Source organism: Mastigoproctus giganteus, chromosome 6, assembly GCF_048544385.1.
Source record: "Mastigoproctus giganteus isolate SK-2022 chromosome 6, ASM4854438v1, whole genome shotgun sequence".
Lineage (NCBI taxonomy): Eukaryota > Metazoa > Arthropoda > Arachnida > Uropygi > Thelyphonidae > Mastigoproctus > Mastigoproctus giganteus.
Genome location: NC_143580.1, coordinates 62,816,354 through 62,833,897, shown reverse-complemented (window position 1 = coordinate 62,833,897; position 17,544 = coordinate 62,816,354). Strand labels below are relative to the sequence as shown.

General features: G+C 35.7%; 1 protein-coding gene across 2 annotated transcripts in view; it reads left to right on the top strand.

The window, feature by feature from the left end:
* The window catches only part of hyd (E3 ubiquitin-protein ligase hyd), a 670,489-nt gene that overhangs the window by 317,515 nt on the left and 335,430 nt on the right, over nt 1-17,544 (top strand). For both annotated transcript variants that reach the window (XM_090375987.1, XM_090375986.1), the window contains exons 22-23: nt 619-754; nt 17,215-17,461. In XM_090375987.1, the coding sequence (XP_090232113.1) occupies nt 619-754; nt 17,215-17,461 (383 nt within the window). The remainder of the gene's footprint in view (nt 1-618; nt 755-17,214; nt 17,462-17,544) is intronic.

Here is a 17,544-nt window from a genome sequence, read left to right as displayed (position 1 = left end):
TGTTTTATCTGTAGCTTCTCTCTCTCTGAATGAACAAGTAAATTAATGGTTTAATTTTTTATGGTCATTTGGAAATTCATAAACATCTTTAGGATTGTACTACTTCAAAATATCAATTTCATATTAGAGCAAGTTGTATAATACCTTTTTGAAAATTTTTTCTCTCTCATTTTTATATATATACAGGGCTTCACAACATGGACTGCACTGGATCAATTCAGGACCTGTAAACAGTGCAGAAAGTTCATGTAAACATGTTAGATTTTGAACAGTTAGAGTTATGTCTGTTTGAATTTTAAAATGTAGAATTTTCAATAGTAAAAAATAATAATAAAAAAAAAGAAATATGCCTGTACCTAGTCTGAATAAACTTTACTAGGTATGTGTCTTCTTATTTGTTATTTATTTTTATTATTTCTTGCCACTTAAAACTCCATAGCCATTTTTTAACATTCAAGCATTCATAGCTCCATAACTGTTCAAAATCATGCACCCAATTATGTAAGCTTTATTCGTTGTTTTAAGGTGTTAAATGAATCCTGAATGCACCAATCACATGTTGTGAAACACCCTGTATGTTTTTTGTTTATTTATTCTTTTCTTCTTTTTTTATACTAGGAACAATGTCACCACTTGGGAATTTGTCATCTCCTTTAGATACTAGTGAACGACGTAGCACAGCCTTAAATATTTTGTGGCTGCTTTGTGAATCACCACTTCTGAAGCCTTATTTGAAAGATTTGCTCTCTGCAAGGTTTAGTAGATTATTTTTATGTTATACATTATGAATATAAGATGTTAGAAAAATAAAGTAATAGTAATACAGTGGATTCTGGTTATTTGGGCCACTGGTTAATCGGGGCAGCCGTTTATTTGGAACAAATCTTAAAAAATTTGTTCCCAATCGAGAAAATAGCCAAGGTTTACTTCGCTTAATTGGGACAACATGCCGTTTAATCAGGGCAGGAGACCGCAGCATTGGAGATTACCCTGCGATTGTCTCCAACCATCACATGGTTTGGTCGGATTGCTGGAGGTCACAACCATAAAACAATAAAAACAATTAGCAGTCACCTGTTCATTGGGCTTTTCTGTTAGTGCAATCTGTCATAAACGGTTAGTAAACTCGATCTTATTGAATTTGTGATAATACTCACAGCTGGAATTCTGTGGGTTATTATGGTGAAATGTGTTTACACTTCCATGGAATCTTTAATCATATAAAAATATTAATTTTCAGAATCTTCTCTTCATTCCCATTTTTAAAGCTTCGTGACTTGTTACTCCATTCTCACTTGCATGTACATATTACTTGCAATTTGTGTGTGCCGTATTCTTTGTTATTGATTGATGATCTTTTTAGTGTTTTAAATTTTAACCCCCACCCACAAATGTCAGTGAACAGAAATGTCAATCAATTAGTATGTACATATTACAGTACTTATTAATTATTCCGATTTTCACGTATCATTTAATTTTTTTATTTGATACGGTAATAAAGGGTAAATTCATGCTTAATATATCTTTACTTTTATGGCCTATGGATAATATTCCTCCTATTTTCACTAATTAGAATTGCTGTTTAATAGAATTAAAATTCAGTTCACAAATGTGATCACAATGACCAAGCACTTACTACACATCGTATAGTGAACAGTACTTTACTGTGGTGAGTCCATTGTAACATGATTTGATTGTATAGTGAACCAATTGTAAAGCCGAGGTTCACTGTATTTTTAACTATTTATGGGTAATGTATTATGCATATTCCTGCTTTAAAGAATGCATGATCCTTACACTTTACATTGCTCAAGGCATTTTAAAATGTAAATGTATGTGATGAGGCAGCCAAGTGAATATGCTTAAATGCTCAAAATTAGATGAAACATAGCATGCTGTATGTATAGAAATTGGAAAGAAAAGTGTCAAGTTACAACTCTTGTCATAACTTTTCACCAGGTAGTCAAGTCCCATCAAATGAACCAAGTCTGTTTTGGCAGGAAACCAATTTTTTTTTTTCCTAAAACATTTGATGCCACATTTTATTTTCATCTAAAACCTCCATGCTTCCTTATGTAGGAGAGGTATCGTGTTCCATGAGATATTTCAGAGAGTGTGACAAGTCAGCCTTCTGCAACATTTTTTCATATAGGATAATTTACATGATGCATTGGTTATAAAGAGAAACAGCAAAAAAGTATGCACTGAAGTATAATGTTGCAGCAACATTCTGATTCGTGAAAAAAAAAAGAATTGGAATGACTTCAAATATTTTTTTGCAGTTTAGTGATCATAAGGGCTTGCTGCCTTATTAGAACATCATGGATTTATGTTTGGTTTGTATATACTAATGATGAGTATTACTGAATGATTAGTAATTCATTTGTTAAAAATAATCATTAAGTTCATTCAAAATTTGAATAAAACAGGAACTTTGGCTACTTAGTTTAACAAAAAAAACACTATACAGTAGACTATTGAATAATGGCACCCCAAACAATGGAACATTTGAGCTAATAGCACATTGAGATCAAATGTTTACATACAGCACAATGTCTTACAGTGCTGGAAAAAGAAAACTACAAGTCACGTGATTAGTGTATTTGTTTACGTTCGCCATTTTGAAAGTGAATTCTGCAGATATCACAGATTATACCACTATTACATTTATTCAAAATGAAAAACCCCTCACTATGGCTCCTAAAGTTAATAAACCTTATAGAGAGAAGAAAAGAAGAAATACAATATTAAAGCTTAGTGACAAACTTGATATAATCCAAACTATTACATTATGGCAACCTCGGAAAGTTAATTCATATACCCATGTTTATTGTGTCTGTAAATTGTGTGTGTTCTCTGGTTGATTTGCTTGTTTTGCTGGACAAAAACCCCAGTTTCTGTGGGGGGACCTGAGACCGACTAACTCAGTCACAGAGAGAAAAAAGCCCATAAAAGTTCCTCACATCATCGATGTGATTCGAACTCTGGCCTTTACCACCTAGTGTGGGGAGGACAGTGAGGATGATACCACTGTGCTACCTGTACAGACTAAACTTGATATAAAGAAAATAGAATGGGGCTTAAGCAGAATATAACATTGGATTGTCAACATGCATATGTTTTTTATGTGCAGTTAACTGTGAAATGGATAGGCCTTGGAGACCCCATTGCATGGCCTCTTTGTTTTCCCAGACATGAATCGAGAGTTTTTACCAGTGGGAGTCATTTGAATTCCATCACTTATACAGCACCCATTAACAACACTGAAATAGAGCTGGATCTCAGTATGCATTAACATCAACATCTGATATTATCAGAAACCATTTATCTTCCATAAGAGCTTTCAGGGTGCCTCCGTAGCCAGGTGGGAAGGAGCAGCAGTGCGTAGCACACGCTCCTTGATTAGACCGGGGTTCGAGCCCGTCACCACCAAATATGGAGGATGCGAAAAGTCAAGGGAATGACCACCGCATATTCCCGGAGCAATATGGCCTTAGTTGCTAATGCTCCTAAAAACCAAACAACAACAACAAGAGCTTTCATTTTAAGGACCGATGATATTTGTAGGAATACATGGGGGGAAATTTCCAGAGTTGTGGGTGGAGTCTTGGCCAATCAGTGTGCAGAATGTCACTCATACATTCTCATATGATTGTTCTCAGCCAATCAGCATCTTTGTTATTGTTCAACACAACATCCCTGCTTTGTTTTGAAATACATAATGGGTATTGTTATTCTTTGTTTATCTTCTGTTTGATGCAGTTTTTTAGTGTAAACATTGTGCATCTCTATGAATAATTAATTAATTTAATTAAGGTTATTTTTGAATTTATTAATTTAATTAAATAAATTGAAATTAATTAAAACTATGGCTCCTAAAGTGCATGTTAAAAACAAAATTTCCATTAAACTGAAGCATGACATGATAAAAAAAAAACAAAAAAACACAAAAACATGTAGGAGTAAAAATTATTGCATGAATTTGAATTAATTGACCTTTAATTCCTTTAATTGACCATTTCTACAATAGTTAAACAAAAGGGTTCAACAATAGTTAAACAAAAGGGCATTCTAAAAAATTTCCCTTATCCGTATTAACAAGTGTTTTCATTTCCACAATAAAATCTCTGCTCTTATGCAGAAATTTTAATGTGTAAATTAAAAGACTTGTTAATATGGATAAGGGAAATGCAGGTGACATAGTGCCTAGCAAATTTATCTGCGAACATGCTAAGCAGATAATCTGAAACTTAAATCTCCATCAACCAGTGGCAGTGTTATGCACTTTGAAGACAAAGCCAGCAAAAGCAGGTTCAAGCGTTTCAAAATCAGGATGAATATCAAAATTTGTAAGGCATGGAGAGGCATATAGTGCTGATAAAGAAGCAGGTGAGGCCTTTAAAGGTGAATTCCATGAGCTCAGAAGGGTTATCTTCCTCAATAAATTTTTAATGTTGATAAAATCCAGCTTTTTAACTGAGCATAACCCTATGAATAATAAAATCTCCAATGCCTCTGGAAATTTTAAACTGAAGCCTTTGCTGGTGTATCACTTTAAAACCCCCAGAGTGTTTAAACAAGAAAAAAATGAAAGGCATGCTTGCAGTGTTTTGGCACAGTAACAAAAAGGTCTGGGTTACAAAATGTCTTCAGTGAATGGGCACTTGAAGTTTTCTGTCCTTCAGTGAAGAGTTATCTTGAGAAAAATAACTTCCTATGTAGGCACTGCTCCTGCTGGATAGGCTGGAGGCACAATTTGACTTTGTTCAAGTCAAATTTTTGCTACTGAACACCACTCCTCTTCTTCAGCCAGCAAGTAATCTCACATAATTGTGTATATCGATTTTTTACTACTGGAGAGACAGGAAGTGAATGATTTAGTCAATAAGAGTTTAAAAATTAATTAGATAGTATGAATCAGAGCTGTAATACTCAATATATTCTACGTTGATAATAATATTAGTAAAATAATAAGAGGAGTTTACCTCAGTATAGTACGTAGAACACTTCCGTATGATACCCTCCAGAAATTAAAACAAAAAAATCGACAACTTACCGGTACATTAGAGTAAAATATTAATAATCAATTTAACACAATTCAAATCAATTTAAAACAATTAAAAATCAAATTAATGCAATTAAAAGAATCTAACGAAAATATTCAAAATGATTTTCCTTCCTGAAGCTGACAACGCTTTTCGACTGTATGTCGTGATCACAGGAATGAAAATTACCGAATTGAGTTAAACCGGAAACTTAAATAGTGATTATTTGTCTTCGCGCATGTCCGTAAAGGTCCACGCATCGGAGATCAAATATGGCCGCCGAGCATTAACAGAATTCTCGTGTAATTTAATTTCAACGGTTTCTGCAATTAATAGTTGCGTAAAATTACGTTGAACGTTAAGTATTTTGGCCTCGTTAAATAAAAAAGTATGTTTTTTGTTAATGGCATGAAAAGCTAATTCTGACGTTGCTGAACGAGAGGCACGAACTGAGGCTTCATGTTGATTTATACGAATATTAAGAGAAAATCGCATTGAACCTTCGTAAGACGAGTCACAATCACCGCAAGAAATGTTGTATACCAGATCATTAATTTGTGTTGCGAACGTGGAAAGAACCGAGTGATTGTTCAGTATAGCGTGTAGCTTCTGTATTGGCCTAGCTACAATTTTAAATTCGGTATCTTTAAAGAATCTGTTAAGCTGTTTGTGCCACTGTTCAACATATGGGACAGAAATAAAGTATTTTTTCGTTTTAATTTCTGGAGGGTATCATACGGAAGTGTTCTACGTACTATATTGAGGTAAACTCCTCTTATTATTTTACTAATATTATTATCAACGTAGAACATATTGAGTATTACAGCTCTGATTCATACTATCTAATTAATTTTTAAACTCTTATTGACTAAATCATTCACTTCCTGTCTCTCCAGTAGTAAACAAACAATACACACAATTATGAGAGATTTTTTGAATGGCTTGGTGCAAAATTACATTAAATCTACACTAAGGTACTCGGCCCAAAGTTACCATATTTCTTTCCTAAAATATTGCCTTCAAAACAACATCGTTCCAAAGTTTGCCAGGGTGAATTTAAATCAAAAAATTTCAGGCATAAAACAACTAACACTGGCGACATCGCGTAACACTGTTAAGCTTGCCTTAAAATCTCGATATTCGAATGAACAAAAATACCTTTCCCAGGTTAGGAAGCTTCGCGATAAATTAAAAAATTATCTACATCCGCACGATTGGTCTGTATTGAAGACCTCCATAGATTTGCGGCGGGAAGCACAGGCCTCAGAAATAAAAAACAGACACGTTAATAAGTTGCAAACATTATCGGATAGGTCAAGACACGTTCATGCCGATTCTAACACATTGTCGCGGGCTTGTGACCAAGTTCATACGAGTTGGGTGACGTCCCCCTCACAGACACACAACGTACTACCCAGAATATGTCAGCTAGTTCACGAACACCCCCTCACCCAGTATCCAACGAACTGACATATCAACAGGTTACAAATCTTTCCTCGTGTACACTATCGCAGGACCAGATTTCACTTTTATCCAAAGGACTAAATTATAATTTACCACCTCAAAAACTGCCTAAAAAACAATGCGTAATTGATATTGAATTTGGACTTTGTAATGCTCCACAAAAAGATTTATTTATTCAACAAGTTAACCAAGTAGTGAATAACATAAAAGAAACGCGACTGCCTAAATTGAATACACATGACAGTTCAGCTTTATGAGAACTTCGGGGAAATAAGGATATTATTATCCAGAGGGCTGATAAAGGAGATACAGTGGTAATACTAGATACACATGGTTATATTAATAAGTTAGATTCAGTTGTGTCGGATATCTCCACTTATCGTGAAGTTGACCCAGCACTGTTTACCAATTTGGTCAATCAATACAATAAAACGTTAACCACGTATCGAAAAACCGACTACATTACTATGGTTCAGTTAAAGGAATTGAAGTCCAGAACATACAATATTCCTGCACTTTTCGGTCAGGTAAAATTACACAAGACTGGATTTCCTATTCGACCTGTTGTTTCCTACAGGAACTCGGCATTTTCATCCTTAGCCACACATGTATATAACATTATAAAACCCTTTAGACAGTTAATACAATTTGGGATTAAGAACTACGATACATTATTTAATAATCTTAAAGACTGTAGACTCGACGACAATGACAATTTATTCTCACTAGATGTTACCTCATTATATACGAATGTAAACGTTGAATACACATTAGATATTATTTGGGATATGTTAAATAAAAACCCGACACCGATTAATTATACAAAACTACCTATTAAGGAAATTTTTCACTTAATTAAACTGTTAGTTTGAGGCTAACTACATCACCTTTCGAGACAAGGTGTACAAACAAATTTTTGGATTACCAATGGGTTTGAGCCTTGAGTGGCTTAATGTCAGAGATCTATCTCTCAACGATTGAGCAGATACATTTGACACCTTTTCGACCCCGTATCATATACTATGGGAGGTATTTATACTATGTTCTAGTTAGTACCAATAGTAGTACTATCGAAAACATTTTACATTCGTTTAATAATATTCATTCTAGACTCAAATTTACATTGGAAAGGGAGGATACAGATACAATGTCATTAATTGTTGCAATTTAGAATGAACAGTTTTCTTGGACAATATTTGATGTATGCTAACCATGAGTGGAAAACCAGTGCAATGTTTTAAATTATTTCTTTGGTGAAGCAGGTTATTTTATTCTTTTTTTTTTTTTTTTTTTCTTTCTTTTTTTTCTGCATATGTTCATATTTCTATTTTGCCAGTTTTATCATTAGATAAGGGATTTGCAAATTTTTCACAATTTATTAGTTTGGTGAAAAAGGTTTTTTTTTTTTTACTATTACTAGGAACTGAATTTGCGTTGTAAATAGCAGGTTATATTTTCGTATAGATTATGTTTTCACTGATCAGATATCTTTCCTAATATCTGCTGAACTATTTTCACACAGCTCTGTTGTCATTTAATCATTTTGATTACACATCAAATTTTGATGTGATATCATATATTATAAAAACAATTCTTGAATACAAGTTTATTCACAATATTGGCCATGCATTTCACAGCTACAAAGATAAATCAGTAACCGTTTGAAAAGTCTCAACCAGAACTCAATTTTATGAAATTCATTAATTGACATGTTTATGCAAATGATTAACTGACATATTAGTAAATGACATATGCAAATGAGTAACTGACAATAGAGTGGGCCAGTAAATCAGAGAGTCTTATAATGGGGGATTTTAATTTCCCAGATATTGACTGGAATTTGGGGGCTGGTCAATCACACACTAGCAAGGCTTTTGTGGATTTATTGGATGATTGTTTTCTACATCAGCATGTTCGAGAGGAAACTAGATGGAGTAATACTCTTAATCTGATTATCAGTAGTGATTCTGCATGCATTAAGAATCAGCTGTTGTTTGTTTGTTACTTGGTTTTTAGAAGCATTAGCAACAAAGGTCGTATTGCTCCAGAGATATGCGGTGGTCATTACCTGACCTTTCCCCATCCTCCGTATTAGGTGGTCATGGGCTCAAACACAAGTCTAATCAAGAGGCATGTGCTACACACTGCTGCTTCTGCCCAACTGACTACAAAGGCACCTTAAGAATCAGCAGATAAAGGAACCACTAGGTGGCAGTGATCACAGTGTGCTGAAGTGGGATTTACTCAAAGAGGTAAATACCATTAGGGGTAAAGGGAAGGGTTATTGCTTTCGTAAAGGCGACTATGGTGGACTGAGACAGTATTTAAATTCTATACAGTGGGACCAACTGATGATGTTACCATCAGCAAATTCAAAATGGGAAGCATTCAAAGAACTTATCTTGGAAGCAACTAGGCTTTACATACCAACTAAGAAATATTGTTCAAGGTTTAGGCCAAAATGGATGTCAGATGAACTAATGAGGCATATGGCGGAGAAGAAAAATGCATGGGATACATATAAATTAACACGTCACACAGAAGCCTATGATAGATACAAGTTGATCTGTAACCAAGTTACAAAGGAGGTTAGGCAGGCAAAGGCAGATTACGAGAAACCTTTGGCAAGGGATGCAAAGAAAAACAGCAAAGAGTTCTTTACTTATGTAAACTCTAGAAGGAAGGGGATGAATCAGATTGGTCCACTTGATATCGATGGGTCAACTGTTGATGATCCTGCTCAGGTAGCTAACAAACTAAATGAATATTTTGCATCGACATTCACACATGAGGAGTTATTCAGTGAGGAGAATGCCAGAGGTGTATTCAACTCTGGCAGTAAGCTAGAGAATCTTGTAATAACTGAGAGTAAAGTGGAGGAGAAGTTGTTGAAGATAAACATAAGAAAGGCACCTGGAGTGGATGGGATCTATCCAGTTATATTAAAGGAGGCAGCAAAGGAAGTAAGCAAACCCTTAGCCATAATTATGAGAGCTTTCTTGGACTCAGGGGAGGTACCCATGGAGTGGATTTGTGCAAATGTGACCCCAATTCACAAAGGAGGATCAAAGGCTGACACAAGTAATTATAGACCTGTGTGTTTAACTTCTGTTCCTGGAAAATTAATGGAGGCACTGGTTAAAAAAGCACTGCGGGATCATCTAGACAAGACTTCAGTTATAGCTCGGGCACAGCATGGTTTTGTTAAGGGGAAGTCTTGCCTGACCAATTTGATTGGATACTATGATGCAGTCACAAAAGAACTGGATGCAGAGAATAACTTTGATATTATATACTTGGATCTTAGAAAGGCTTTTGATACTGTTGCACATGGAAGACTGCTGCACAAATTGGAGCAGTGTGGCATTGGAGGCAAATTGCTGCTATGGATAAAGGGGTGGTTGAGGGGGAGAAGACAGAGAGTGGTAATCAATGGACACTGCTCATTGTGGACTAATGTTATTAATGTTGGTTCCATTTTAGAAGCATTAGCAACAAAGGTCGTATTGCTCCAGAGATATGCGGTGGTCATTACCTGACCTTTCCCCATTATTGTTTCCATTATTCCATTATTGTTTTCTGTATTTATAAATGATATTGATGATGGTATATCAGGCTGAATGTCCAAGTTTGCAGACGATATGAAGGTTGGCAGGGTTGTCATAGACACTACTGACACTGTGCTGTTGCAGCAGGATCTGGAAAGGTTGAGCAGATGGGCTAAGAGGTGGCAACTGAAGTTTAACATTGACAAATGTAAAGTACTGCATATGGGAAGTAGTATCCCCAGAATAATGTATCAACTCTGTGGTACTACACTGACAGTAGGAGAGAACAAAAAGGACCTGAGGGTAATTGTGCAGGCAGATATGAAGTTCTCTGAGCAGTGCAGATGTGCTGCAAGAGTAGCTCATGTGTCTTGTCAATGATATACAGGAATTTTTCTAGCAGGGATAAGGAGGTGATTATTCCCTTGTATAAGGCAATGGTCAGGCCACGCCTAGAGTACTGTATACAGGTCTAGAGGCCTCATTTCAAGAAGGATGTAGAGCTGCTGGAACGAGTACAGAGAAGGGCAACAAGATTAGTGAATGGAACAAATTGGTGCTCTTACGAAGAAAGACTTAAATTTTGTAAATTACAGTGTCTGGAGACTAGGCACCAGCGAGGTGATCTGATAGAGGTGTATAAAGCCTTGAATTTTTGAGCATGCTCAATGCCTCTTGCTCAGAATAATCACCTGAGAGGGCAAAAATTTAAAATTGAGGAAAGACAGATGTAGGATAGACGTGTGAAAATTTGCCTTTAGCCAGCTGGTGGTTGGTTGGTGGAACAGACTTCCATCCCTTGTCGTGGAAGTTGAAAGCCTAAATAAGTTTAAGGCTCAGCTGGACAGGTATTTCGAACCAACAGAGGTGTGAAGTGGAAGTGGTTATTTTTTATTTATTTATTCATTTATTTTATTTTGTTTTTTTTTTTGGCTGATGCTGCAGTAGCTTGCTTTCTTGCATCAAATGCCTCTACTAATGCTATTGTAAATGAGGATATTACAAAGGGTACTAGGAAAGTTTTGCAATACAGCTTTGTTTATTTAATTTTTTCAAAGTAATTTCCTCTACATTCAATACACCTCTCCATCCTCCGAAACCAATCTTTAAACCAGTTCTGCCAAGTTTCACTAGGGAGTAAAGCACACTCGTTGTCCCAAGCCCGTAGAAGGTCCTCATCACTGGAAAACCGCCTCCCTTTTAGCTTCATTTTCACATGCGGGAACAGTGCAAAGTTGCAGGGAGCAAGGTCTGGACTGTAGGGAGGGTGCTCGAGAAGTTTCAGTCCTGTCGTGGTCAAATATTCGGTGCAGGCTTTGGCGCGGTGAGCTGCAGCATTATCGTGATGGAGGTACCAGGTGTCCATTCTTGACTTTGGCCGCAGGTTCTTCATAGATCCAATGACTTTAGGCAGGCATTGTTCAGTATACCACTTAGCTGTGACTGTCTTCTGCGTGTCCAAAACGACACGTTCCACAATTCCACTCGATTTGAAAAATACAGCTATCATTTTCTTCTTTACAGATCGGGATTTTCTGACAATTACGGGTGTGTCGTCATCGTCAAAGACCCAAACTTTGTTTTGAGCCTTGGTCGGCAGATCGTAATAGTACAACCAAGTCTCGTCACCTGTCACGATGTTGTTCACATACCGAGATTGTCCCTTATCAAACTTTTTTAACATCTCCCGGCACCAAGTCACACGTCATGTCATCTGCTCTTCAGTCAGTTGATGCGGCACCCAGAGAGAACAAAGTTTCTTCACGTGCAAATGATCTTGCAGAATCGAACGAATTGCTGGTGCATTTAGGCCCAAAGTATCCTCTATCTGTTGGTAGGTCACTCGCCTGTTTTCGTCAAGCATTTTCCTCACAGCAGTAACGTTTTCCTCCGTAACTGACGTTCGTGGCCTTCCCAGCCTCTCAGAATCCTCCAGAGTGAAATTTCCCCTTTGGAATTCTCTATACCACCTGAATATCGTTGTACGATGTGGACAATCATCATCTAGTGCAAGAGTCATTCTTCTAAGCACTGGTCTATGGTTAAACCACGCACGAAATTATACCGCAAAACTGTCCTTATCTCATTTCGTGACCACGATGCCATCGCAAGCACTTTACACTCTCACTACTAATGAATAACTGAGCCCATCGACTTGGCGCGGCGGCTACTATGCACGTATGAACATGTGTCAACATGCAGCAACAAGCAGCTTCCTGTGATTCATTGTTGCGTCATATTGCAAAACTTTCCTAGTACCCTTTGTATAAGCACAACAATAGCATTTGAACCTGTGGACCCAATTACTAAACATGTTATGTTTGTGTGATCAAGTATCGACTATAAATTTGAACAAATTGATAAAAATGATAAAAATAAATAAAAAGTCATGTCAGTGGGAAGGCAATTTACTGATTAAATAAACTATCTACCGAACATTGGATTGAAGGGGCTTTCTGAATTCCATGTTTATAATGGTAAGTACATGCTAAACTGTTTGGAGTCCAGTTTGATGACCCAAAAACTCCATCTGATTCTCTTAGTGCTCCTCAAGAAACTGCCATACTAATGAGGTCCTAATAAATATAATTCCTGAAGAAAGTAAATTTATACTCTTTTAGGTTTTTGAATGTCAGTTACTTCTCCTTCTTATGTTAACTTTTTAAAATTACCTTATTTTAATTATTTATTTATTACTTTATTTATTATGTTTTAGGTGAAATCCAAGCAAATTTAGTGTATATATGTTATTTTTCAATCTGTCTTATAAACCCTGTTCTTTGGCCATGATCACCTTATTGTAATTACTTTGTATATAATTGCAATAAAGATTCACATTCTCTCTCTGACACACACACAAACACACCATTTTTGATTATTTAAGGTATATTATATTAACAATAACTTAAAAAAAAAACATTGAATTCACTAATAACTTGGTAGGGTAAGGGTTTATAATACATCTGACAAATCTTTTGACGGGCTGCAAATTTCTGGCAACCTGTTTTACTTTACACCACAAATTTGAAAAATCAGAAATGAAGCTAAACATGTATGGTTTAAATTCTAGAAATTATGAAGTTATTCTTGAAATTCCAGAAATTATGACTTGGTTTCAGTATTCTAGGAACCTACAGTTCATTTTATTGTATTATAAACAAGAACATTTAGAACATAGGTGGCCTGAAAATAATTCATTGTACTGAATTTTTCGTAAACTGTTTTATTCAGACTTACAATGCATTAATAATAAGGTAAGTTGTCCAGGACAGAAATATTTTTGTTATAATGAAAATTTGTTGTCATTGTAATGGGATTTTACTCTATTAATTTATTGTTATTTTGGCTTGGCTGACCAATATTAGAGTGAACTTATTTCAAAAATCAAATAAGAATTTTTAAAAAAAGATAAAAAAAAAATCTCAAAATCATAAAAGGATTCGAAAAAAAACTGCAAAACTTTTGTTGTTACTTTTGTGTTGTAATACAGTAATACCCCGACTTACGCTACCCCGACTTACGCGAACTCGGAGTTACGCGGTTCTTGATTTTTTCGTTTGGCAACGCTGCCGCCCACTATCTTCAAGGTCGTTTTTCGTATGTTATCGATATACGGTGCGACGGCGGAGATTGAGAGCGAAAGATGAACAAAATTCAACTTTGCTGCTTTTATGTTTTTTATATCAGTGAAGGGGAAACACATTTCACCATAATAACGTAAAAACCAACACAATTCCAGCTATCGGTATAATCGCAAATGCAATTAGATCGAGTTTACTACCAGTTTATAACAGATTTCACTAGCAAAAACGCAACTGGAAATTGTTTTTATTGTTTTATGGTAGTAACCTCCAAAAATGTGAGGTGTTAATAGCGTATCTCTGCCTTTATGGTGTTGTTTATTCAGTTGCTACAGGCGCGCAGCTTTGTTTATGCGTATCAAGCGTGCCTCCTCGTTTTGTAATTGTGCTTTATTCCCTAAAAATGAGTAAAATACTTAATTAAAAGGTGTGAAAAGGAAGCGTCCTGGTGAAGACACTGCAGATTCAGAGAGAAAAAGAAAAGCAATTATCGATAAACAGAGGCGGACTGGATCAAAAATTCTTACCCGGGAAAATTTATAGTGGCCTCACACTATGGTTTATGGCCAAAATCACACCGGCCTCCGGCCCACCGGGGTTTCCCCGGTAAGGCTTATGGCCAGTCCGCCTCTGTCGATAGAGAAAAAATATGAAATTGTGAAACGCTTTGAGCGAAATGAAAGCCCATGTGATATTGCACGTGCTACAGGCCTAAATGAAGCAACGGCGAAAAGCACATGACAATTGCAAACTTGACAGGTTGAAAATTGAAAAGGGCTCAATTGTAAAGGGCTTAAAAATTTTAGAAAACATAGACTCCAACGAAGAACGCGTTATAGCTACAAAGCAAGGAATAAAAAAATTATTAGCTTGCTACGAAGAAATTCTGCGTGAAAAAAAGAAGGCGCTGTGTCGTCAGACGAATTTGTTAGATTTTATGAAGCCATCGACATCGAAATAACTTTTTAACGTAAGTCATTTGTTTTTTTAATACATATTTTGTATTAATATGTATAAAGAACTGCAATTTTATTAATATTTTTCTTCTAAACTAGTGTTTTTGTTAGTCCTTGGTCCCAATTAAGCAAAATTTATATGTATTTATATGCAAAGTTGTACCCCGACTTACGCGAATTCGACTTACGCGATTTTCGTCGGACCCACCTATCGCGTAACTTCGGGGTATTACTGTACTATCTTCTTCATTCAGTTTCATCAACTTCTGGATCTGAATTCCAGAGAATTTTGGCTTGTATAAGCCAGAACGGCAACCGGTGACCGACTAGTGTGATTTCCTTTTTCCAGTTGTAAAATCTTTTCATGCTGCAATATATTATAACCTGTCTGCAATTACTTAGAAACTTATAAGAGATGGAAGCACTTTCACAAGATTTGTAACATGTTTGAAATGTTATTTGACACTGCCTTGAAAAATCTACATGTATGTACATTCTCCAGAAGGGTCTAACACTCCATACTGAAAACTGTCTGCTGAACTTAATGTCTGGAATAAATATATATTTGCTACATTTTTAATTTTAAATTTTGTGAAAGATACTGATTTGATAGAGCAAAATCAATCAAATTTCAAATGAGCATGTAAAAATTTTACAGGTTCACCTGTTTGCATTAAAAAAATAAGCAGAAAGTTTTTTAAAATATATACCAATGTTATGATTCAGCCAGTGTGTGTGCTTATGCTAAAGATCACCCTTGTTTTACAAGTGATTCTGTAACCACTTCAAACCTAAGATTCATGCATCATCGGATTGAAGTCCTCAAGATTTTCCTCCTGGATGACAAGGCGTTGTTGATCAGTAGCAAAATTCCTTTGCAACCTCCAATATAGAAACTCTGCAGTCATGATCATATGAGCCACTTGGTATTAGCACCTAAACATAACTGCCATGGGGCACCTTCGTAGCCAGGTGGGCAGGAGCAGTAGTGCATAGCACGCGCTTCTTGATTAGACCGGGGTTCGAGCCCGTGACCACCAAATACGGAGGATGCAGAAAGGTCAGGAAATGACCACTGCATATCCCCAGAGCAATATGGCCTTAGTTGCTAATGCTCCTAAAAAAAAAAAAAAAAAAATCAGATCAAGTAACTGCTGTGATCCATCCACTGAATAAGGACATAATTTGAATATGTAAAGATACCAGTAGATTTTCCTTGGTGAAGTAATAGTAATGGAAAATGAGCAAGACAAAGTGGGGGGGGGGTACCAGAGGGTAAAGAATCTGAAGAATATCCATGATTATAATCCAAAACCTATGTGGTGCCTTCTGGAACGAGGTCAAGATTTGTTTCCTTTCAAATGGATAGAACCAAATCTTGTATGGTAAGGAAGCATGTTTTGATGTCCAGGGGTTCAAGGCTAATGGATGTCATAAGATCTTGTTGGAGGCTGGCACATTGACTGAAAATGACATTGCTGGTTGGAAGTCGATGGGAAGTATGACAAAGAAGAGGAAGAGGGTCTTCAAGCTAAAAATTACAGTCTTTGGATATGTTTTCCACCAACACTGTTTTGTTTTCAGGCACTTAAATATAGCTTTATTATCACTACCTAAGATTCTCAGTGAGATAATTATTCAGAGATCACATCAGAAAACAATCAACTTAAATAGGCTTAATAAAAGCTTTACAGATTTTATTAAGCCTGCAACTCCTACAAGATCCATATTCACAGAGAGGCCAGTTTGCTAGTATTTTCCTCACTGTCAACGGCATTTTTAAACATGTAGGACACAAGTAGTGTGTTGTCAAAACTGCCCTCTCTGGCAGTTCTGATGGCTTTGAGATTTTGTCAAAATTTCACTCTGAAATACAGGATTATAACATTTCAAACTGTTTTTTATTTCATAGTACAGTACATTTTCATAACATTATAGCAACCGTGTATATTTTGTTTGAGCTTAGACAATGAGAATCGGTGGACAGGCATTACTTTATGTAATCCATTAAAGTGAGGTTTTCATATATTTGAACTGTTCCAAAACTTTTCTCTCTTTCTTGCTTTTTTGATTTTTTTTTTTTTTTTATTCATTCTAGTTTTTACTGTGTCTGCTTGCACATTAACTTTTAGCTCCTTAGCTTTCCGTCATTTGTCAACTCTGTTCATCCACTTAATCTGCCATTATGACTAGGTAAAACATTTCTGAGGATTTTTTTTTTTTAACTTGTTTCATTTTTGATATTCCTAACAAAAATTATGATTTACTACCAAAATTTTTGATTAGTTTACTTTGTAAAAATTTTTTAAATATCAGTAATTTATTAGACACTATTCTCAGAAGATTCTCTGCAATAAAAATATTCTTAAAATGATTATTCTCAAAAATTTTGTTGAACTAATTCTGTCAATTTAATCAGCTTTGCCTATGAAAAAGACTGGTAAATTGATTTTGGACACTAGTGTGGTTCATATTTATTGATAGAATGATTTCTAAAATAACTTCTTCCTCTGGTCTTCTGAGTTATGCAACTTATGCAAATCTAACTTATGCAAATTTTTTGCTTTGATAGAGAATTTAAAGAAATTGTTATTATTATTTTTTTTTCCCCCCTTTTAAGGGATGCTCAAGGTTGTACACCTTTCATGGGAGCTGTATCTGGTCGTGCCTATCCAGCTGCTATGGTGTTACTGGATGTAGCTCAACGAGTAGCAAGAGATGCTGCAACAGATACTGAAAGCCAACAGAAGATTTTGCAAAATATGATATATCCTAGAGGTGCACATCCAGATGATTCTCCACTTCATGTTTTATGTTGTAATGATACCTGTAGCTTTACTTGGACTGGTGCTGAACATATTAACCAAGTAAGTGAATTACGGATTTTTTTTCTATGCACACACACAGGATTTTAATTCATATTTGTTACCATTACTTCATTGTTTTTTAT